Raw genomic sequence first — 23046 nt, 5'->3', positions numbered from 1 at the left:
ACCGACCGACACAAATCTGAAATTTGTGATGTGCATATTGAAGACATATAAATAAAATAAATTAATATCGTGGGACACTTGACACCAATTGTCCTAGTCCCAAACTAATCAAATCTTGTACTATGGATACTAAACAACGGATAAACATATTATATACTAAAATATAATTGGTTTTCAATATAATAGTAGATACCAATTAGGTATTTACGTTGCGCGAGATTTGTACAGGGTGTCTCAGACCCCGACGATAGTCCATCGACAGCTGATAAATAGGGCTGCCAATTAGGTAATCTATCAAATTAACAAATTTTTGATTTAATGAAGGTGTTCTTTTTTAAGATTTTTTTTATTTAAATTTCCTCCCTCGACTTAGTTTTTCTATGCCACAGCCACAAATAAAGAATTTTGAAAATCTAGTTCATGTCAAATATTTCTCAAAAGTCAAGCTTTTACACCGCATATTTTTTTATATTTAATACTCATTAGCTGAAAAAAGTCATAAAATACACTTGCTAAATTTTTTCAACCACATCCGTTGAAATAGGTCCAGCGCAATAAAATATTACCACACTATATAGGTATTCGTCTGCGAATAATGCGTTTATCGCGAGCCCGCGGAAAATATACGATTTTCTGGAATAATAGTTATTTGTGCAACAAAAGAGCAAAGTTTTTCTTCTGCGAGTGTTGATTTGAATCCCAAGTAAACTTTAAAATATAGATCAGAATAATAAAAAACAAGTAGGTATAGTAATTAATCACATTTAAAACCTTTTCTCAAAAATAATACGTACAGTACTTCATGGCGGCGGGCTTGGGCCAATGTCAGTTAAATTAAAGATAAATATATTCTTTTTATTAACGTTGTACGGTGATTGTAGTTTTTGTAGCTTGATAGCAAAATTCCAGAAACCACGCGGAGACAACTTGCGTATTAAAAAATGACAGACACGAGAGCAATATAGAATTTTGTGATCACTGTTCACTTTTAAGGTTAAATGCCGCATAAAACACTATCAAAATTATACTTCAACTAGCCAAAGAAGCAGAAATACCAAAATTAGATATCGTCTACATCCGCCATGTTCGAATGCTACAAATCGAATGATACGTACAGTCGCCCTAACATCTTTAAAAAATCGCCATAAAGTTAAGAATGTCAGACAATAATCAAAAGTTTCCGATAAGTATAAAGGTTTTGAATTAGGAACGAAAAAGTTTCCAGTAGGTACGATACAAATTGCATAGGTACTCATCTCATCATTGTGATTTGAACTTAGAACGCCTTGTAAAATATGTCCCATTTTTTTAATACTGATTTTATTAGGATTTATATTGTTTGCAACGTAAATATACACAGATTAGTTGCAAATTCATTCAATTTGAAAAATATTTATTCTAATCCTAAGAGGTAGGCAGTATAGGGAACGAGTTTATTAAAAAAAACAACGTTAATTAAAAAAAGCAACGAAGTTGCATAGGTACTTTATTAAAAGAGCGGGAAATTTGATTTTTTTTGGAAATAAATAATTAATTTCATTGTCATATAATTTATTTAAGATTGTAATCATCTATCTCTCGCTTTTATCGTGTTCACGTTAGAGTGACAAATCAAAGTAAAATTCAAATATTTGGAATCCAGCAGATATACCCAGCATTGTCCTCAACATTAAAAAAAAAGTTACTTTGTCTCACGGAGTGAGCAAAATGCAATTTTGCTCATTGATTTTTGATAACAAAACCTGCCTGCTTGAGGTGCTGAGGTGAAAAAACTATTCTATGTATTTCTAAAACCTCTCCAATTTTTATAATATCTATTGGTTGGATAGGTACTTTTAGCGTGAAAACGTAACAAACAAATAGAACTGGTCATTATGGCATTTTTAACGAGCAATGGATGTATTTTATCTGATGATGATAATTGGCTAAGTAAAGTTTTTTGAAGAGGCGCTAATTATATTTTTTTTCGACAGTCGACGTCTTAATAATCGAGGAACTGCAGCTCTTTTATTTTTATTTCCTCTTATTAATTAGAAATATTTTTTTAAGTGGTCGATATGACGTTTGTGAGATTGAAATTGCAGAACCGTTGAGGGCTTAGTACTTAGTAGAAACAGTAAAAAAAAAAACGAAGTCAACTGTCACTGCTGTCACTGTCAAGCAGAATCTAACCTAAAACCGTTTTATTTACTTTGCGATTTGGTGCGATTAGTGTTTTTTGGATAATTTTTAAAGACCTCTCAGCACAAACTCAGTACTTTAAAATTTGCCGCATTTCTCCACGACCTTTGCATGATAATTGGACCACGATTGGATAGTTTCGACGACTATTTTGGCGCTGCTTCTTCGACAACGCTATCTTGCAGTCTCGACGACGCTTGGCTTGATATTTGGACTGCCTTACGAGTAAATTCGAATCACAGTATCCCTACAATGGATTCAGACGACTCCGACAGTATTCGAGTTGAAATGGAGCATTACAGAAATGTTCTCTAATGCTTTGTACGTTGGTCTATGAAATACAGACGAGATTTTCAGAATTCTGCGTATTTATGCATCCTAGTCTTTACAAGCGACTTGGTGCAAGTCAGCTTCATCTTCCACTGCAAGTTGCTCATCAACAACATGATTATACGAACCCTCTAGCCCTTCAACATCAAACACAGCAAAGGAGAACATAACAGAAGGGAGAGATATCGTGTTTTTTTACCAAAACAATAAAAAGGACATGGTCTCAGTAAGAGTCATGCTATACATTAAAATATTTATGCACAAATGGGTTTATATTCTTTATTTCAAAGTGTATTGAAGGAAGAGTTTCTGCTAAATCATTTACAGAATGAAGTGGCTTTGTGTGGCTACTAAAAAGGGGGTGATTCCATATAAAGTCATAGCGACCTTGAGGTTACATGTGAAATGCGCGATTTAAAGATGAAAAGAATCCGTATTTTTGAAGCATCTCTGTTATTAACCATAACCACATAAAATTATGTAGACAAAGCTGTCTTATTGCATGTGTTTTAGATAGTTTTAGTTAATTTGCAGAGTAATATAATAAAAATGCAATAATTTATGTTTTATTTATTTCATAAATGTACAAATTATCATAAAAACGTTTAGCATAAGCTAAACGCATTGCATGTGTTTTAGATGGTTTTAGTTAATTTGCAGAGTAATATAATAAAAATGCAATAATTTATATTGTTTTTATTTCATAAATACACAAATTATCATAAAAACGTTTAGCATAAACATATGTCTCAAAAGACCTGATTTATTGGAGCATGTATATAATATTCCTGGCAAAGGGTAATTTAAAAACAAGTCGTATTTTTAATAAATTAAATATTGTGCCATCCCCATAAAGGCATTAGAAGAACTACTAAGAAATACAAGGAAATATAACACAAATATTATAGGTCACTATGTGTTAAACCGGGATTTTAGTTTACTTTTGCATCAAAAGATGTCACTATCTCGTCTCAAGGAAAAGCTGAATCGCGCTGTAAAGATTTTTCCGGCAGGCTATAAAAGGGCTGTCAATCATATTAAACTTTTCATTTCCTAAGCAACCATGGTTTGATTAACTTGTGTGTTATAATATGTGTAAACAATATGCATACCATTGATCATAAGTTATAATAAAACCGTGGTGATTTACTTGTATTTTTAGTACTTGTACTTGTGACAGTGACCCTAGATTGTATTGTTTGTTCTATCAGTTGAACTGGATGTGTGTATATATACTAGCTTTTGCCTGCGGCTTCGCCCGCGTGGAATTCGGTTGTTCCGCGCTGTTCCCTCGGGAACTGTTTATTTTTCCGGGATAAAAAGTAGCCTATATCACTCTGTGGCCCATAAACAATCTCTATGCCAAAATCACGTCCCAATGCGACGTGAAAGACGGAGAAACATACAAACACATACACTTTCGCATTTATAATATTAGTATGGATATATATCGTCGGCCTAAATCGCATACCTCGTAACTCCATTTTTTCTGAAAATTATGTTTTGACACTTTTAGATAGTACTATTCTGAACGCATCTAACGGCAAAACTCTTAAATACCAAGAATAAACCGTTTAAGTTTAAAAAGCAAAATAGAAAACCTCGCAACTCCCGACCGCCATTTTTGTAAAAGATATACCACGTATCTCCCCCGCCACTCCCTTCAGTACCTACAGTTTGCGATGGCGTTGTGACTGCACGTCAGTTTTGCGTAAAGATTTAAGAAGAAAACGGGTGCAGACTAACAGGTGTTTAATAAGGTTCTGCAATATTAACTGATTGTGTATTCTTGATAGATATTTATCATATTTAAACACATTAGACTATTGAAAGTTTAATTTGTTTGCGTGCCGTGGACATACGAGGTTTGCTCCGCGTGTATCTTTACGCGTGAAGATTAGTTACGTGGTTTTCTACGCAAATTATTTAATCTAGTACGTAGTTGTGATTGTTCGAATAGCAATTGTTTTATATTTGTTATACCTACCTACGAGCCTGTTACCCGCGACTCCGTCTGCGTAGCATTCGGTTTTCACTATCCCGCTGGAATTATGAAATGTTCCGGGATAAAAACTATCCTATGTCCTTCCCCGAGACTCAAACTATCTGTATACCGATTTTCATCTAAATCGGTTCAGCGGTTTAGACGTCATGAAGCGAAGTGACAAACAAACAAACAGACTTACAAACTTTCGCATTTATTATATTATAGTGGGATTTAGTCGAACTCGTCCCAGCTGCTTTACTTAAGGTTTTTTACTTATAACATTTTATTGTTCTGTAGGCGGATACTAAAATAAATCAACAAAGGAAAGCAAGACTGCAGAAAATATTTTTTCAAAAATAGGTAAAAACGTACGCATGTTACAATTTAGATGTAAATCAATACGATGGAATTTTAGTTCAGGAAGAGCACTATTCATCTCAACAAGAGATTTGTTTTAGAGTGCAGAACCCTACACCACCTTGTATCACACTAACTACTACTACTACTACTACCAGGGCGCAGTGACCCCAAGTGGGTCTTGGCCTCCAACACCAGATTACGCCACGGTTTGCGGTATTGAGTCAGCTCTTGCAAGTCTTCGACCCTGAGGTCCAAAAGGTCTTTCAGGACCTCGTCCCTCCAGCGGTCTCGACCACCAACGACCAACGACCAACCGGCCTCTCGGTCATCCCAAGTGCGCTCTCTTCACGGCTCGACCCTCTCCCATCCCAACCTTTCTACGTGCTCGAGCCACCGAAGTCTGGACGCCTTGATCTGTCCCATTCCCTACATTGGGATACCAGGTCCTCAAATTCCCTATTACCTCACCAACTGTGCAACATGAAATTTGTTTGTCACCAGCTAGTTTGAAGAGCTTGAAAAATATCGATTTTCAAGCCACGAAATCCACTCATCACGTCATAAACCAGCAGTTCTCAGAGCTTTCCTGAACAAGAAAAATGTCAACAGCCTTACAGCATGAACATTGTGTATCGCCCGCTAGTTTGCATCATTTTAATTCAGCCAAAAATAATCATGCTTCATTATCTTCACCTGAGCCAAACTATGTACTTAATCATGTAAATAATTACCTTGTTCAGATCAAAAGATTACCTCTATTTTTTATAGCAAAACTCTTAACTCCCGATTTGCTTTATAAAATTTTCAAGAAAAACTCTTAACTCCAAAATTTCCAGGTCCACGTTATTTAAAAAAAAATAGGTCTTAACAATCTGACGGCTAAATTTAATTTAACATTATGTAAAAAAAAACTTAGCAAGTCTTCATGCAAAATTTTTGGTAGTGAAGTTTTTTGTGTCTCCTGTAAAATTTGATTAGATTGAGTTACGAGGTTTGCGATTTAGGCCGACGATATGGCATTCAACCGTTTTATTTTGTCTGACTCTAATACATACATGACCGGGAATCGAACCTAATCAAAATCTCTGTGAGCAATGTTACAAATTCTGCACATTTTTTCGTTATTTTTGATGATGTAAATCATAAGTGAAAAGAAACATATTTTACAAGATTTTATTCGACTTGCAATGTACGAGTATGTATGTATTATAATTATAAACCAAAATGAGAATACAAATTTAAAGTACCATTAGCTTAGCACAGCAGTACTTATACTGATTATAGATTAGATGACAATGCAAGACAAGTATAGTCAACAAAAAGTATTGTGAGGAAAAATAAAAGCTTACACAAATAAAAACCAAAAATGATATTATTAAGAAAAAAATGTTGCTGACTGTACTTTTTATCGACTGTACTTGCATTGTCAACTAAAAATACATTTCTGTATTAAGAGATTGTCATGTTCAAAATTACATTTCCGTCCTAAATCTTAAATCTATTCTATTCTCTTCCATTAACCATTGAGGAGTTTCGTGGTACTTCTATGCCTCTTTTTTTTATGGAAAAATGCATGTCCTTGGAAAAAACAGGTTATGCTCCTTCACTGGATTTTTCTTGCAAACAAAATAAAAACACCAATGTGTGTTTACATCCACCTGAAAAAAGATCAAAATTATTATAAATCCTTACTTATATTTAATATTACAAACGTGAAAGGAACTCTGTCTGTCTATCTGTTAACTTTTCATGCTTCAACCGCTGAACTGATTTAGCCGAAATTCATTATGTAGGTAGTTGGAGTCCCGAGGAAGAACATAGGCTACTTTTTATCTCACAGTTTTATCCCGAAAAAAATACATAGTACTTGCAGGAAATCAATAAGCGAATTCTTCGTAGACAGAGTCGCGGGCAACAGCTAGTTATAATATAATGTTTCACTAACCACAGAAATTTTACTCTATCATAATATTTACCAGCCAATGCAGAACAACATCACCTGTCGCATCAATCACATTGTCAGTTGATATCTAAGTAAATGGTCACAATATAGGTAATATGTTTTTGTTATTCTGTGCTCTCAAACAACTTTGGTCCGGCAACATATTCAACTTTTGATGCCCTAAAATGTAATGTAAAAAAAATAGACAAGAAACTGTATTGATATACTTTTGTACTTACGTTCATCCATTTTACCGGTGCGGACAAGAGTGCTTTATCTCCTTTGATTTCGGCAACATTGTATACTTATCACTGGTGTCAAAATATTCTAGACTCATAGCCATGTGTGGCAAGTTCTTTGAATCTGCTCGCACAAATTCACTCATTTCGTATTGAAAGGTGAAGCCGCTAAAATAGAAAATATGGTCCAAAAGTCAAGCCAAGTGTCGTCGAGACTGCAAGATAGCGTTGTCGAAGAAGCAGAGCCAAAATAGTCGTCGAAACTATCCAATCGGGGTCCAATTATCATGCAAAGGTCGTGGAGAAATGCGGCAAATTTTAAAGTACCGAGTTTGTGCTGAGAGGTCTTTAAAAATTATCCAAAAAACACTGATCGCACCAAATCGCAAAGTAAATAAAACGGTTTTAGGTTAGATTCTACTTGACAGTGACAGCAGTGACAGTTGACTTCGTTTTTTTTTTTTAGTGTTTCTACTAAGTACTAAGCCCTCAACGGTTCTGCAATTTCAATCTCACAAACGTCATATCGACCACTTAAAAAAATATTTCTAATTAATAAGAGGAAATAAAAATAAAAGAGCTGCAGTTCCTCGATTATTAAGACGTCGACTATCGATGAAAAATATAATTAGCACCTCTTCAAAAAACTTTACTTAGCCAATTACAATCTAGATTTAAAATAAACTACAATATGTCTACTTTGCGCGTCAGCTATACTATACACATTCACGAGGGCTACGTCTGTGCGACACATAAGTTAATATTCAAGCAGAATTCTTCCTTCTCTTCATTCACATAGGTAAAACGATTCACCTTACACCTTAAGTCTTTACGAATTCATTCTCAAAGCACACGCAACCCGAGCACCGAACAAAATTAATGACGTATACCTACATATGTATGTGTCGCACAGTTGCAAGTGCCCTGCGCGTTCGGTAAAGTTAAGTAAAGCACGGTATTTACAAAATTTTATGCAATTTAAGTATGCGTATTATTTACTATATAGTGAAAATAACAAGGTAAAAAGATTATTCATTGATATGGTCCTCCGCGAAGTAACGTCTAAACTCTGAATATATGTTTTTTCTGACAAACTCCATATTTATAGGATATAAATTCTAAGTATTTAGTTTGGGTTCGGCCTTACTACTTTACTTATGCCATACCGAACAGTTGCGGGTTGTGTCTGACTAACTGTATTGTGTTTTTAGAGTCCACGAACTATAACTGATAGTTAATGCCTGAATGAATCAATTATTTCAATTTAAAATGTCTTCAGAGAGATAAACAAGTTGCGGATAGGCGAGCTGGCACTAGCTGGCACCCACAACGCGGGCGCCTGGCGCTTCGACACGGAGATCAGCACCATTTCCAGGGACAGCTTCGTGCTCTGCCAAGACCGCTCCATCTGGGCGCAGTTGGTCCACGGCATCAGATACTTCGACTTCCGAGTCGCTTACTACGACTTTTACCCCAATGAGGATGACAGGTAAGCTCTGTGGTCTGTTCGCTGGCAATTGATGAATAAAACATACATATTATGTACGGTCATACGGTCAAGGACTTTAATTCATAAGTCACCATGGAACCATTTCACAGTAAACGTCATAGTGACATTGCATTAATTAACAAGGAAAATCGTAATGACTTTTCCTTTGAAAAGGTTCCATGGTGGCTCATGAATTTAAGTCCTTGACCGTACATGCCGACAAACTTTAATATAAGTCCTGGCCGGTGGGCAACTTCAGATTCAAAGATTGGTCAACAATATTAGTGGCAAAAAACATTATCATAAATATAATCAGGCATTGAAATTAATAAATTTGGTAATTAGAAATATTAAAACAGTGGCGTAGCTAGGTAACCTAGGGCCCTGGGGCAAATAAAAAAATGGGGCCACTGCTATCAAAACTGGTAAGGCTTTTTGAAGTATTTGTATATATACAAATACTTTAAAAATGCTAAGCAAGTTTATCATCAGCTATAAAGCAGAATTTCGAGGGCCCCCTGAGCTTGAGGACCCCGGTGCACTGCCCCGCCTAGCCCCTTGGTAGCTACGCCACTGTATTAAAAATAACAAACTTTTGTAAAAGAAAAAATACATTTTCAATATTTATTTCAAGTTAATCCAACCACTCAAAGTGGGTCAAAGACTAGTGAGATTTAATTAAAGATATTCATACAGACACCGGGACAGGTGAAACTAAGTAAAAGCTCATAAAACACATTGTAGTTTTCACTAGATTATGATCTAGCACAGGAATCCAGATACGATACTAAATATTATAGTGTTAAGTGAAAACAGTGCAGGCAATCGGCTTCGCATGGCTTCCTCGATTATATCTTGCATAACTTAAGCCTAATGACCTAAACGTAATGCTTTGGCTCAATACCATATCCAATAGAAAATCTGCCATTATCGGATCAGTGCAAAGATGTTATATGAAAAGTTAAATTAAACAAAAACCTTTTTCTTTCTTATGACTCAAGTTACACTACCTACTTGAATTCATCTAGATACATAATATGAACCTGTGTTTATGTAAATATATGGAATTATGATAGGTTTTTTGGAGTCTTTTTGTATTTTTTATTTCAACTCCAAATTTGTTACTTTTACGGTCATCCCGTGAAAACCATATCGAAAATACAAACTGAGACATGGATGCACAGAAAAAGAGACTAGCGCTGGGAATCAAATCACCGCTGCACCGCTCCGATTCATGTCTCAGTTTGTATTTTCGATAATTATACGGCCAAAAATCCATTTCATCAAAGTACAATTTCTATTTATAAAATAGGAGAACGTGTCAAAATAAAAATAAAATAAAAAGAATAATGGACAAAATACTTAACATAATTTTCGGTGAAACTAATGATTACACAAAATCTTACGATCGTGAAATCTACAGATTGGTTTAGGTTTTAGGTTATGTTTATTAAAAACTCTGCAAAATTATGAATTTCTGAGAAAATTCCATTATACCAAACGACCATTATGTATTTCGTCAGTAATTTTTTTGAACTTATATATACTGAGCGGCAAAAAATCTGGCCCTCAAATGTATGCTGAATCGGTAATTTTGTATAAAGGGTGGGCCTAATTTTGTGCCCCTGAGTATATTTTATTTTTATACGTGCCCATAAAATAGATTCGTTCATGAGGGAGGCCTATGTCCAATGCGGCGGATATGATGATGTTGATGATGATGATGATGTGAATGGATTAATTAATAAATAACAAGCAATTTTTGTTTCCAGGTATTGGTTGAACCACAACTTAATAAGGATCCGTCCATTAGTGCCTTTATTGAAAGAAATCAGAGCGTTTCTTGATAACACAAAAGAAGTAAGTACCTACCATGAAATACGCCTATCATATTCCTCATAATGCGAATGCGAAAGCTAAAGCGCGATGAATAAAATAAGACAAGCGAGAAAAAGTTCATGAACATTTTTCCAAGAATTTTGACGGCCTAGAAACCTAATTTTCTTGTTCGCGCTCTGTCGCTCAAAGGATCAGGATCTCAAAGAATATTCTACGGAGTGACTTGGCATAATTAGTATCATAAAGTCATTTTCAACATTAAAGAATATGTTGTAGGTACCATAAATTGTAATAATAATATCAATGTGAAAACGTGTAGATATCATAATGACCACAACTTTCATTGAGGCAAATAAGACCGAGATCGGGATTATATTTCGCGCGGTTGTATATACATTGCAAATAATTTATATAGAAAACGAAATACTTCGTCAATAAAATTTAATAAAAATGAAAAAAAAAATGTTTATTTCACTAAAATAACATTGTTACATAATTTAAGGGTTGGGACTTCCTATTAAGTAAACATCATACTTGTATCAGGAAGCCCCGCTCCTCCATATCACAAGTTGTGGTTAAAATAAAGTTCAATTATTGATAAGCACACCTAGATTATAAAGAACTAGCTTTTGTCCGAAGCCTTGCCGTAGAAAAGTTAAATTAAGAGAATATTTCAGTTTCTATTTAAGCTTTAAAATTTAGGTCTCTAGGTTGGCAACGCATCTGCAATACCCCTGGTGTTGCAGATGTTTATGGGCGGTGGTGATCTCTTACCATCAGGAGACCCACTTGCTCGTTTGCCATCCAGTCGAATAAAAAAAAAAAAAAAGGTTTTACGGGATGACCGTAAAAGTATAAATTTGGAATTGGAATAAAAAATACAAAAAGATTCCAAAAAACCAATCTTAAAATTAAGACTTCCTCCTCCCACGGGGATTTTGAAAATTTCCGTCTTTGTGCACCTCTAATTATTGATCGCAAAATATGTCTGCCAAATGCCAAGTCTCTATAGCCACACTAGTTTATGCTGGCGTTATGTGGCACTCAGTCAGTGAACAGTCATGTTAGAATATAGGTATAAGGTACATGAATACTTACAAGATAGAATGCTTCATGTATAGTCGACCTAGAAAGTACTTTATCAATTTTAATGACAGTTCCTACTTCAGAAATAAAACAATAAGGCTGATTGTCATATTGTGAGTGAAAATAGGCTTTGACGGTTTGAGCGCTACTAATGACATCAAACCTTATGGTGGTAAACCAATTTCTTGGTCGTCTATACGTAGGGCTTAATAAGGTAAATTAACCTCGATGACGTACAATTAGATGCTAACCTCTGACGATCCGCCGACCTTCGGGTATATTTGCTTAATAAAGGGATCGGCTAATTGAATTGAAGAGCGTAAATAGAACCTTTGACTTTTAAGGAGCCTTAATTTCTATTTGGTACACATTGCGGTCAGAACTAAATAATTTAGTGCAACAGGCTAATGAAATGAATTTTTGGAAATTGCTTTTCGCTTTGAATAACTTCTGTAGGGTCTTTGGCTTCTTAATACTTTACATAGAAGTGTAATTTGGCAACCGTTGCGGCAAAATTAAATTCAATGTTACGTACAGTACTTGTGTTTCTTCATACCAACTTACAGCACAGAATTAAGTAATAGTGATCTAACGATTTACCGTTTTTTTTTTCTTTCAGATAGTTTTCCTGGACGCTCACCACTTCCCGATCGGTTTTTACGAGCCTGATGGCTCGCCGATCCGGAGCGTGCACGCAGGTCTCATCCAGCTGGTCCAGAGGGAGTTAGGCCCTCACTTGGCCTATGCCCGCGACTTCTCAACGGGCGCGGGGATACGAGGCCCCACCGTCCAGTCCTTGTTAGATGCAGACAAGCGCCTACTCTTCAGTTATGTAGACAACGCTATTGTATCTGGTGAGCAATGTTTTCTAATAACTTACGTTTTACACTGAAACAATGGGTAGATATTATCAAATGATCTCGTGCCGGTTTATCTACATGCTACGTGCAGGCACGCTATGGAGTTTTTAACAATAGTGGTCTTAAATGACGAGAGTATTTTTTGTTAAAATTACCAATTTAATGCCCGCTTTTCTGCTGGCGGGATTGCATTGAAAATTCCAAACAATCGCACCACTAGAAGTCGGTCAAACTTTACGTACAAGATTTGAAGCAAACAAGTCAGGGATGTTATGGATATACATTCGAATCAGGATATGGATGGATACGGATATATGTCAAACTTAATACCGGTTTCGATTACGGTTACGGATGTTAAATTATTACGGATTATCCGATAGTTTCGGTTTCGGTTACGGATATTGGATGTTTAAGGAAGTGTAAAGTAAAATACAAATACGAATAAATAAAAATACAATAAAAAAGTACAAAAAAAAACAAATTAAACCTATACCTACAAACTAAGGCTTAAACGCCAGGGTACTCGTATAACTTTGTAATTTTTTATTATATTTTTATTAATTTTCTTTTGTACAATAGGTAAAGAGTTTGCTTTCTAATAGGAATATAGATGACTTGACTTTAATAGTAATAGTTACGAGTCGTAAATTACGACTTAGCAATAGAAAAATAATGAACAATAGATTTTGACTCCGCCCCTATGCAAAACTATCCGAAATTTTTATATCGGATTCGGTTACGGTTACGGATAGTTATTTATTTCGGATATCCGATAGTTTCGGTTACGGATACGGAGCTCCATAACATCCCAGAAAGCTCGAGAATGTTTCTTTGGGACCTAACTTTGCACTTTACAAGTTATACGGACTAGTCCTAGAATATTTTAAGTACGTATTAAAATCAAATTCTCTCTCTTCTCCTAAGTCGACACTCTTGACAGAGAGGCCGTAATCGTCTGTGATCGTTTCGTGTGAAAATAGTGTAGGTAGTGGTTGCCCTTTGCCTTCAACGAATACGAAATCCTTAGAAAAATATTACTTAATTTTTTCGTAATGGCTACGGAACCCTGTTTCGGGCGTGTCCGACACGCTCTTGGCCGGTAAAGTCCAAACGTAACCGTACCGTTCGTAAACACCCCCAGTCACCTGAAAACTATTAACGTCATGATAATTAGTTTGATAAATTGGTAATTGATTTGATATGACACAAAATCGCTTCTGAATTAGGGATTGCCGTGTCTACGTATTACTGATTTGTAGATAATCATGACACCCTAACGATGAACGATGTAAATCTTATCTGTTTTAATACTAAACAAGTTAATATTTCGCATTATAATTGCTCAAAAATAGATATTCAGACTATACTTTATGTAACTCGACAAGGTATCTTCAAATGCTTCCGAAATGTTGTGGTTGGGTTTGTTTGTCTGAACAACCCTGTAAATATTATTGGGACTTTTGAGTGTGGTTACCAAATGTTTCCATACATTGATCAATGTTCAAAGTGTACCGCATCAAAAACGTGACTGATCGAATATTCAGCATTTTTGCAACGTTTTATTTTGTCATCAATGTTTTTGGCTTAAAAAAGGTGATGCTGCTGAGGATTACATTTTTATAAAAACTAAAGAAAATACCGATGCTAAGTTCAGCGTGATTAAAATTTTTCCGACTTGTCTTTCCGTTGTGCTAATGAACGTGGGATGCTAATGTCTTGATACAATGATGCTACGTTTAAATAACCGAGCGGTCAAAACGCTAGAATATTCGCCCGACTACACTTTGAGTCATAAATTCCAATGAAAAACCTTTACTGAGGTGTTCCGGCAAGCTAACCTAATAACCTCATGAAATAAAAAAATGAACACATCCTTTATTTTATACAACTTAAGGTAGATCGCAACCTAAGATTGCACCAATCAGTTTTTTTATCTAAATTCGACAAAAATAAAGACTTATGCCTACACAACATTACACATGTTGTCATATGACGCCGTAGGGTTCCCTCAAAACTTCTAGCGCTGCAAGTATCTTAAAGAGAAACGGCAGATTGAGACCGAGAGGCATCAACTTGTTTTCCTTTATTTAAATTCGTCGGTTTTCTGTGGCACTGTATTTACGAGTACCTTCAAAATAAATTAGTTAAAATATAAAAGTTACAAAAATTACAATGAATCAGTACTTGCAGCATGATTTTGCTAAGCAAATCCAGTAAGTAGCGTTGTATGACCCAATTTGTAACATGTAGGGGCTGTTTCACCATGCATCGATTAATGTTACTGACGGTTAAATGTGATGCCGTCTCCGTCTATTTGAACAAAACAAATAGAGAAAGCATCACTTTTATCCGTCAAATAAATTAAATCAATGAATGGTGAAACAGGGGGGTAGAGTCACATTTCGATGAAATAACAGATAGATGTAGAATTTTACATAAGGTGAAATCTTAACTTTTTGAGGTAAAAAAATAAATAACACTTGACTCCAATTGTTCTTGTCCCAACCCAAAGTAAGTAAACCTTGTATTATGAGTACCAGGCAATGGATAAACATAAACTAAACTAAAGGAATAAGGTAAATGTATGTATGTAAACTCTTTATTGTACAAAATAAGTAACAAACACAATTGACAGACATTGAAAAAATGAAATTGATTTTCATTGATTGAAATGTCTCAGTACTCGACATTCTAACTCTGAATAGATGACACCCGGCTATCACTTCTATTGCTAACGATATAAATTAAGGTTTAGCTTATTAAGCAACTATTGGGACAGTGACGAGCACTCGGACATTTACCTTACACTAGATTTATAATAATATAAGTATTCCAGTGAAGAGCAAAAAATGCGAAGTGTGGCAAAGTAGTGATATTAAAACTTTACTGTCATAGTAATCGAACTCAATATCAAAATACTAAACAAAATATTAAGCAATATACGTCAAATTATAATAAAACTCAAATTAATTAAATTACAGTTAACTGAACTCAAATAAAGCATTTCACGGCCATGACGTCACAAGGTGTCTGCTACAACCCAATAACTTTGAGGGATACTGTGTCATAGTATGTAGGTTAATTCAATTAAATCTGTTCATACTTAATTCATTCAAATGAGTGCACAATATCTGAATCAAATGTTTTTTAACAAATCATTTGATTATCATTGGATTATTGTGTGATAATATCAGGTGACAGGATTAAAAGTTAAAATGATTTATTGGTATTTACATTCTTTGTTTTTCCAGTCGAACTCTGTTGTGAAAGTCATTTGTGAATCACAATTAAGTATTTCAATTCCTCCTACTTAATTATCTACCTACCTAATTATTTTATAATTTAGGTTCGGAAACTTTAAATTCAATTAAGGTTTCGTGGATACTAATATAGAAAGAGTTCCATTGCCCACCTACCTGATTTTATTTTACAGTAGGTAGTGCCGTCGAGAGTATTTTTAATTCATAGACGGATAGTGACTGATTACGAGTATCTTATCTTTATTTTAATTTGAATACGAGTAAAGACACGGCTCATAGTATAAATTTGAAACTTTTTTTTCACGTTGTTCCAGAAAACAATGCGCTTTGGCCAATCCTTCCCCATTTGTGGGCGAACACCAATAGTCCTACCGAGCTGTTCCGGTACTTAGACCAGGCGATCGCGTCGTCACCGCAGGCCAACGCGCGCTCGCCGCTGCACTCTGCTATGGCTCAGACCACGCCGACCGTACTCGATATCCTGTTCCTTCGAGGATCGCTGCGTGAGAACGCCGATGCCGTCAACCGTAACGTGACGCAACGGCTTGCCACGCGCTGGAGGCACCACGCCAACATCGTTTCCAGCGACTTCTTCCTAGCCAACGACGTCGTAGACCTATCTATAGCGATAAGCCTCGAGCGCAGCAGATCCCCCCTATTATGACGCAGCAGGTATGGCGCCCGCAGGGGAGGACTGCTAGTAAATAAATTGAAACCCCTCATCTGCGCCGCGCTCCGCTCGCCTTGGCTCCCTCAGGCCCGGATCCGCCACAAACCGCATCCACTATACTTAACCGACTACATCCCGTCACCAGCTCATCGGATACATCCGCTGCGCTAACAGCATCACTGCCAGACATTCTTAATTTAAAGCCGACGGACAAAAGTGAGATAATTTTAGTATTGTAGCCTGAACTAGTCTGTCGTTGTCTCGGAAACGACAAAAATATGTACATAAATAAATATATATAGTTTGTGCCAATGAACCGATCTGCTGTGTCTATTTTACTTCCTTCTCCACATTTAAATACCGTTTGATGTGCTTTAGGTTTTACTGCTTATTTACGAGCGGCCCGATTTTCACAGTCAAGTAAAAGAGGCAGTCAAATAAAATAATGCTTCGTTTCAGGTTTTTACTTAAATAAGATACAATAGTATCAGCAAACAATAAATATCTAATATTAAAATTGTACTTGTACAACAAAACGAGGTAGATAAATCGTGCGGTGAAGCACTACAAACAGTCTCTGTGTCGGCGTCAAGTGTGCGGCGCGAGCAGCGGCAGCAGCTCGGCGCGGCTCATGCGCGCCAGCGCGCGCGCGTCCAGCCCCATGGCGGCCGCCGCGCCGCGCACGTCCAGCCCGAAGCTCTGCAGCAGCGCCGCCAGCGCCACCTCCTCGCCCGTGCGCGGGTCGCGCAGGCGCGGGCACGACCCGTTGCACTGCGGCCACGAGCAGCGCTCCACCAGCCGCCGCGGCGCGCAGCCGCCCTTGCGCCGCGCGCCGCCGCCCCCGCCCCACAGCCGCCGCTCCCAGCAGCCCAGCGCGCGTGGCAGCGATATCCCCGACACGTTAATCGCTAACCACTCCGGCCGGGCCAGTGCACCGTGCGCGAGACACGCCGGCGCAAAAGTGGCACGAACGCGCTTCAAACTAGCACGGATCGCCGATCCGGTGTCGTGCACCGCATCCCACTGGACCCGCGTTCGCGGCGCGCGCACCCCTTCCGCCGCCAGCTGCGCCGAATCGAAAAGGTATTGGAATACGAAAAGTGGCGTACGGATGTGCGGATACAGCTGATAGCCGAAATAGCAGAGCCAGGGTTTCTCCGCGTGCTCTCGTACACATGAACTCGGAGGTGAGCCGCGCCACAGCGAGTGGCCGAGGCGGGCGACGGAGTCCGCGGAGGAAGCGCGGCGGGTTCGAGCCGGTCTATCGAGAAACCAGCCGGAGTCCGCGATAGCTGCGACTCGGACGCCGTACGGGCGAAGCATTCTGCGGGCGGCGTCGGCATGGAGCATGACGCCCGCTCCGCCGGCGCTCGAGCCGACGAGCAGCAGTCGTCCAGAGAGTCCGATGTGGAGGAGTTCCGCGAGGACAGCGCGTACGATGAGACGGCCGGCGAAGGCGAAGCTGCCATTTCTGGTGGCACGCGCGCCGGCCCACATGTCGCTGGAGCAATATGGGAGTAAGACGTGGTTGGAGGCATGCCAGAGCGGGTTTGAGGCGGGGTCGGCGGACAGCAGCGCGGGGGCACGACGCGCGCGCGGCCAGCGGGCTGACGACATGAGGCCGGGCCGCCGGCGCCAGCGCGCGCCGCACGACGCCGCGTCCCAGCAGTACCCGCCGCCCTCCAAGTACACCACCCAGTGCTCACTGTTGCTGCCACGCCGGATGTAGTACCTGAAAGGCAACAATAACACACTGTTTGGTGTCCATTCTCATCGCCTCCAGATTCTTACTGTAAACTATATTTGGGTACTTATTCCTCTAGTATTTGAGCATGTACGAGTATTTCCGAAGTAGGTATCATATTTGTAGCACATTTACAAGAGATATTCATGAAAAAAATCTACATATATTAATTCAAAAATATTCGACCATAGATACTCAAGTCTTAGAATCTATAATACTTAATTATAAGAATTGGACTCTTAACTCTTCTAACTAAAAAAATTCAAAGGCTTATAAAAAGTTGCGCTCTATATGCTTTTACTTATGGTTTCACCGGCAACCTGTAGGCTATGTATAATGTCACACCCGCTTAGTCTCAGCTAAATATCTTAAGTTATATCATCTAGTTACTCGTAAACTTCAAGATCATAGACTATACCAGCGGTAAACGTATCTTCCAAGAACTTACCCAGCGGAAGAAGCATCGTTGCAGACGAGGGACGAGTTGGCGAGCCACACGAGACGCAAGCTGTCTGATGGCGCTACGCTCTCACTGCACCTCAGAAAAAACGTCTGAAAATACATTTAAATTATATACTTTAGTATTTCAACTACAATTACAATTAATTAATAAAATGGGCCATGTACGAGTCAAACTTGCGCAATTTGAAAGTAAGTAAACAATAAGTTTGATCTTGATCGAATTATTATGAAAAATAAAGTATTTTTTACAGCTAAGTGGATTTTAGACTTTTTCCCTTTGTGTATTGCGATGCTTTACTTCTTGTAAATTGTCACAGTTCTGTCAAATCCACAAGTGTTTCCCGTAATATATTTTTTTCATATACCTAATGCAAATGCCTTAGTTATTGTGAAATAGGCTATAACATCCCCAACGTTTAAAGAGAGACAGATAATCAGAATCAGAACAAACAAACAAAACATAAACATGAAACACGATTTCGAAGCCAAATTTATGATTCAATTTTTCCAAAAGCAAAGTCATCCAAGCCATGATTTTGCTGATAGGCCAATTACGATACTGTTTGTACCAAAACACTGAAGATTTCACATCTCTACATTATCATTCATATCAAATAATAATCTCTAACAGATAAAGGTAAGCAAAAGTAAAAAAACATTGTCTGTTTTATAATAACACACGAAAACTAGTTTGCGAGCTCCAAATGTTAATCTGCAATGTGGGTTAAGACAATATTGTTTTCATTACTTACACAATTCGGTCGTTTGGTGCGCTAATTACTTTCAAAATGTAACCGGTACAAGACATACTTAAGAAGTTTTAATTTTTTTTTATTCGACTGGATGGCAAACGAGCAAGTGGGTCTCCTGATGGTAAGAGATCACCACCGCCCATAAACATCTGCATCACCAGGGGTATTGCAGATGCGTTGCCAACCTAGAGGCTTAAGATGGGATACCTCAAGTGTCAGTAATTTCACCGGCTGTCTTACTCTCCACGCCGAAACACAACAGTGCAAGCACTGCTGCTTCCCGGCAGGATTAGGGAGCAAGATGGTGGTAGCAATCCGGGCGGACCTTAAATAAACTTCCTTACAACCTACTTCCTTATTACCAACCTTAAATAAATTCTTAAGTAAACCTCATTTGGGTAAGATAATTAGCTCTACCAAGAATTGAGATAATAGCACGAAAATGTATAAACATGTGTGACAATGACAAAATCTTTCACTGCCTACAATGTTTAAACTGTACCAGAAAGGAGGACCACTATTACAAAGATAAGTACTCTTAGGTAATTATTCTTCCTAAAAATATCCAATTGGATACAGTGAAATTACATTATTACTACATTAATTGTTTCCGCTTTCATTGAAGTCCACTACTTAGTTACACTGTAGACGGATGTTCCCAGAATATTAAATTATCCAGATTTTGAATTGCCATTCATTATAATTAACGGCAAGAACAGAGCTCTGCTTGAAATGGAAATCTCCGTTTAATTTTATGCCTTCCTGAGAATTCAATAACTGAGGTAACGAACTGAAATAATCTCGCTAATTTTTAAGACATTTATTTATCTTAGCTTTAGAATCTCGACCTTTTCGTACTCGAATACTATCAGATGATCAGACGTGGCTACTCTCCCTTCTGATGTTGACTCTACCTAACATGAACATGTTTATTTATAATTTATTTATACTTAGGAACACAACACAAGATACAACAAAATAAATTCAAACTACATAAATATACCTAACTATAAAAACAAAACACCATCTAATAGGCCCCCCTGCGGCATAGACCCCAGCCCACTAGCGGCATTACCTCTCTGTAGTCAGAGAAATTCGCTGGGAGAGGTAAGCGCCAGCTCTGGGGTCTCCTGAGGTCTCTATTTATATGTTTTGTGATGCTTTCACGCTCAAAGTACTCAACTGATAGTGATGAAATTTGGTATGGAGATAGTTTGAGATCCTGAGAAGGGCATAGAATATTCATAGTTCCCGAGGGCGCACGATAAATGGCCATAAAATTAGATTTTTTTTTTTCGGAAAATAGTTCCGGATGCTGCGCGATAAACGAATTCTAGTTCTAGCTTATTACACTGCATCTAGATCGCACGCAACACAATAATAACACAAATGTAATTCGGCTGATAATTAAAGAGTTAACTATTAACGTCAGAGTTAATATTTTTGTTATTTTTTACAAGTTAGTAAATAAGATATGTTTTTCGGTAGGTAAATAATACACATGATAACTACTATAAATTAAAATTTTGGCTTTTAATTAGAAAATGAAAATTTAAAAAAAAATCATTTACTACTTTAAAAAACAACTCAAATTTATGTTAATTAAGAAATTATGACCTTTTTATGGATTTGGACGAATCGTATTGCAAAATTTGCAAACCAAACAAAGGACCGTCACGATATAAACAAACACTCGTCGCGTAAACAAAATAATAAATGAATGCGTACACAGAGTATCCATGTGATGGCTGCGAATCGCAGCATTCTAGCGCGGCGCGCACGCATCACTGCCGGGCCCAGCGCTGGGCAGGCGCATGGGCACTGGGCGCGGGCGAGCGAGCACTCCCCATGCTAGCCAGCGCGCGCGCTCCACTGCCTCAGACACACTACACTACGCCGACAGACTCGGAACCCCAACGCACGGTAGCACTCCCGCTGTTTACAAAATAAAGCCTCTATTTAGAGCGAAGGGCCGAACTTCTCGCCGCGCGGCGTCGGACCGAATAAAGGTAAGGCGAACGGCGGCTCGTTTGTGCGCAGGGGCAGCGGGACCGGCTCCGGCGGCGAGATCAAACGCGCCGCAGATCAAAGGCACCGCCGCGCGATCGGCATCCGTCATTATTATTATGCAAGCATTACGAGGCGCGCGTGACTCAAGCGAGAGGGCCACGCGAGCTGCGCGGGCGCCGCGCCGGCTGCCCCCTCCCCCGCGCTCGCCCTTCGCTCCACCACCTGTCAACGGCATCCCGACACAATAAAACATGCTATACTTTATCCGGCAACCACTTTGACGGTCACCAACCTCGATCCACAAAGAAACTGGTCGTTTTCCCTAAAATGTAGAGTCTCATCCAGCAAAGCGGCCCGCGACGGGTAATGAATGGCTCGTTAAGGAACCATACCGCCCTCGGGACTGGCTGCGCCCGCGCTTGCCTGCTCCTCTGATTAGCTACGCATTACACACATGTTCCTTTTGAACATTTTTGGCACCTCATTAAATTTTATAACTTTGTTTGGCGAGTACTGCTGAACTCGGCTACCGGGACGCTTGGTTGTTTACATTTTATATTTTTATTCTGATCTTAATGTCTTAAGAGCACTAAACGTGGTCATTAACAGTTAATTGAATCTATGGTAAGTGTCTGAAAAATTTAATTAGACACCGTTTGCTAAGTAGTGTCTGCTCACACCTGAGTTCGCAGACCAGATCAATTAGCACGTTAGTGTTAGAGGCAAAATATTTTAACCAAAAATATGCTGTTCGCTGTTATATTACTATGGGTATCAACTTTTTTCAAATCTTGATTTCAGTAAATTCCTGATCAAGACATACTCTATCAAACTTTAGTTTCCGTACGTAACACCAAAGAGTTGTCCAATTTTCGAAAGACTAGATAAGTTCAAAAGGGACTTCATTTTCAGGGCTCTTTCACTTTTTTCACTTAGTAATTTTATTTAATACATCAAAGCGCGCCCTGTTAGTAGTTATAGTAGCAAATCGGTCATGGAGATGAGATACAGCCTCCCAACACCTGCTGGGGGCGGAATAACAAAATGATATACTACGAGCGTTCGAACACACACTCGCTTGTAACCAGGTAATTGTTGTTCATTTCTGTACTAATTTTCACTTCTCAGTCCTATTACAGTGCCCAAAAATTTGTCCAATTTACTTCTAACAAAGAAAGTAATGGCGTAAAGGAGGAACGACATTTTAGCTGCGTTTTTTGCAATTTCACATTTTTTATGTGCGTTAGACACTTGTCTGTAGTATGTTTTGAGTATCTTGTACTTTTCATAATTATTACAAACTTAGTAGTAATATTTAACGATAGGTACATTTTTGTAACGTTTGCATGCATGTATGAATCTAATGTATAGTTAGGCACTCTACAAATGTAGACTAGGCACAAAAGCAATATTTCGTTAAAAAACATTTTTATACCATATCCGTGCCAAATTTTGGATTAAATTTAACTTGCAAGATTTGACCTTGAAGAAAAGGACGTTTGGTGATTTTTAACACAGGAAAGAAATAGCTGCAGTTTTCATAGTAATAATCTGACAAGTGTAGTCCAGGAACTTTTTATAATGTAAAACTAGTTATAAGCTCTATGTTTCGTCTTTTAGAGACAAAGTCACTCATTTTTCTTTTCCTGTCGCGTTACGCTTGTTTTACCTAATATCTATCAGGATATGGGCCCAGCACGCTTCAACTGCACGAAGTCTAAAAATCATCAAACATGGTGTGACGTAATTCATCGACGACCCGAAATTATACTATGTTTAGGACACATTGTAAAACAGAAAAAAATGGTCAAGTGCGAGTCGGACTCGTACATGAA

The 23046-nt window shown here is 38.1% G+C and overlaps 2 protein-coding genes and 1 long non-coding RNA gene across 3 annotated transcripts in view; 1 reads left to right on the top strand and 2 right to left on the bottom strand.

The window, feature by feature from the left end:
• LOC141435969 (uncharacterized) overlaps positions 1-16563 on the top strand; it is a 30402-nt gene extending 13839 nt beyond the window's left edge. Inside the window, exons 4-7 of the mRNA XM_074098786.1 lie at positions 8319-8528; positions 10301-10388; positions 12073-12307; positions 15888-16563. Coding sequence (XP_073954887.1) covers positions 8319-8528; positions 10301-10388; positions 12073-12307; positions 15888-16237 — 883 coding nt within the window. The 3' untranslated portion in view covers positions 16238-16563. The remainder of the gene's footprint in view (positions 1-8318; positions 8529-10300; positions 10389-12072; positions 12308-15887) is intronic.
• On the bottom strand, positions 6018-7677 carry LOC141435971 (uncharacterized). Its single transcript, XR_012452242.1, has 2 exons — positions 7040-7677; positions 6018-6516 (listed from the first exon to the last, which is right to left on the bottom strand). It is a non-coding gene; the product is annotated as an uncharacterized lncRNA (long non-coding RNA).
• An 86-nt stretch (positions 16564-16649) lies between the features above and the next one.
• Positions 16650-21204, bottom strand: LOC141435970 (palmitoleoyl-protein carboxylesterase NOTUM-like). Its single transcript, XM_074098787.1, has 3 exons — positions 20930-21204; positions 18436-18539; positions 16650-17975 (listed from the first exon to the last, which is right to left on the bottom strand). The coding sequence occupies exons 1-3, from the start codon at positions 20984-20986 to the stop codon at positions 16832-16834; spliced, it is 1305 nt and encodes a 434-aa protein (XP_073954888.1). The 5' UTR covers positions 20987-21204; the 3' UTR covers positions 16650-16831.
• Between the last annotated feature and the right edge of the window lie 1842 nt (positions 21205-23046).

Source organism: Choristoneura fumiferana, chromosome 16 (genome assembly GCF_025370935.1).
Source record: "Choristoneura fumiferana chromosome 16, NRCan_CFum_1, whole genome shotgun sequence".
Classification (NCBI taxonomy): Eukaryota; Metazoa; Arthropoda; class Insecta; order Lepidoptera; family Tortricidae; genus Choristoneura; species Choristoneura fumiferana.
The sequence above is the reverse complement of the archived record's forward strand: the minus strand, read 5'-3'. Positions and strand labels throughout refer to the sequence as shown.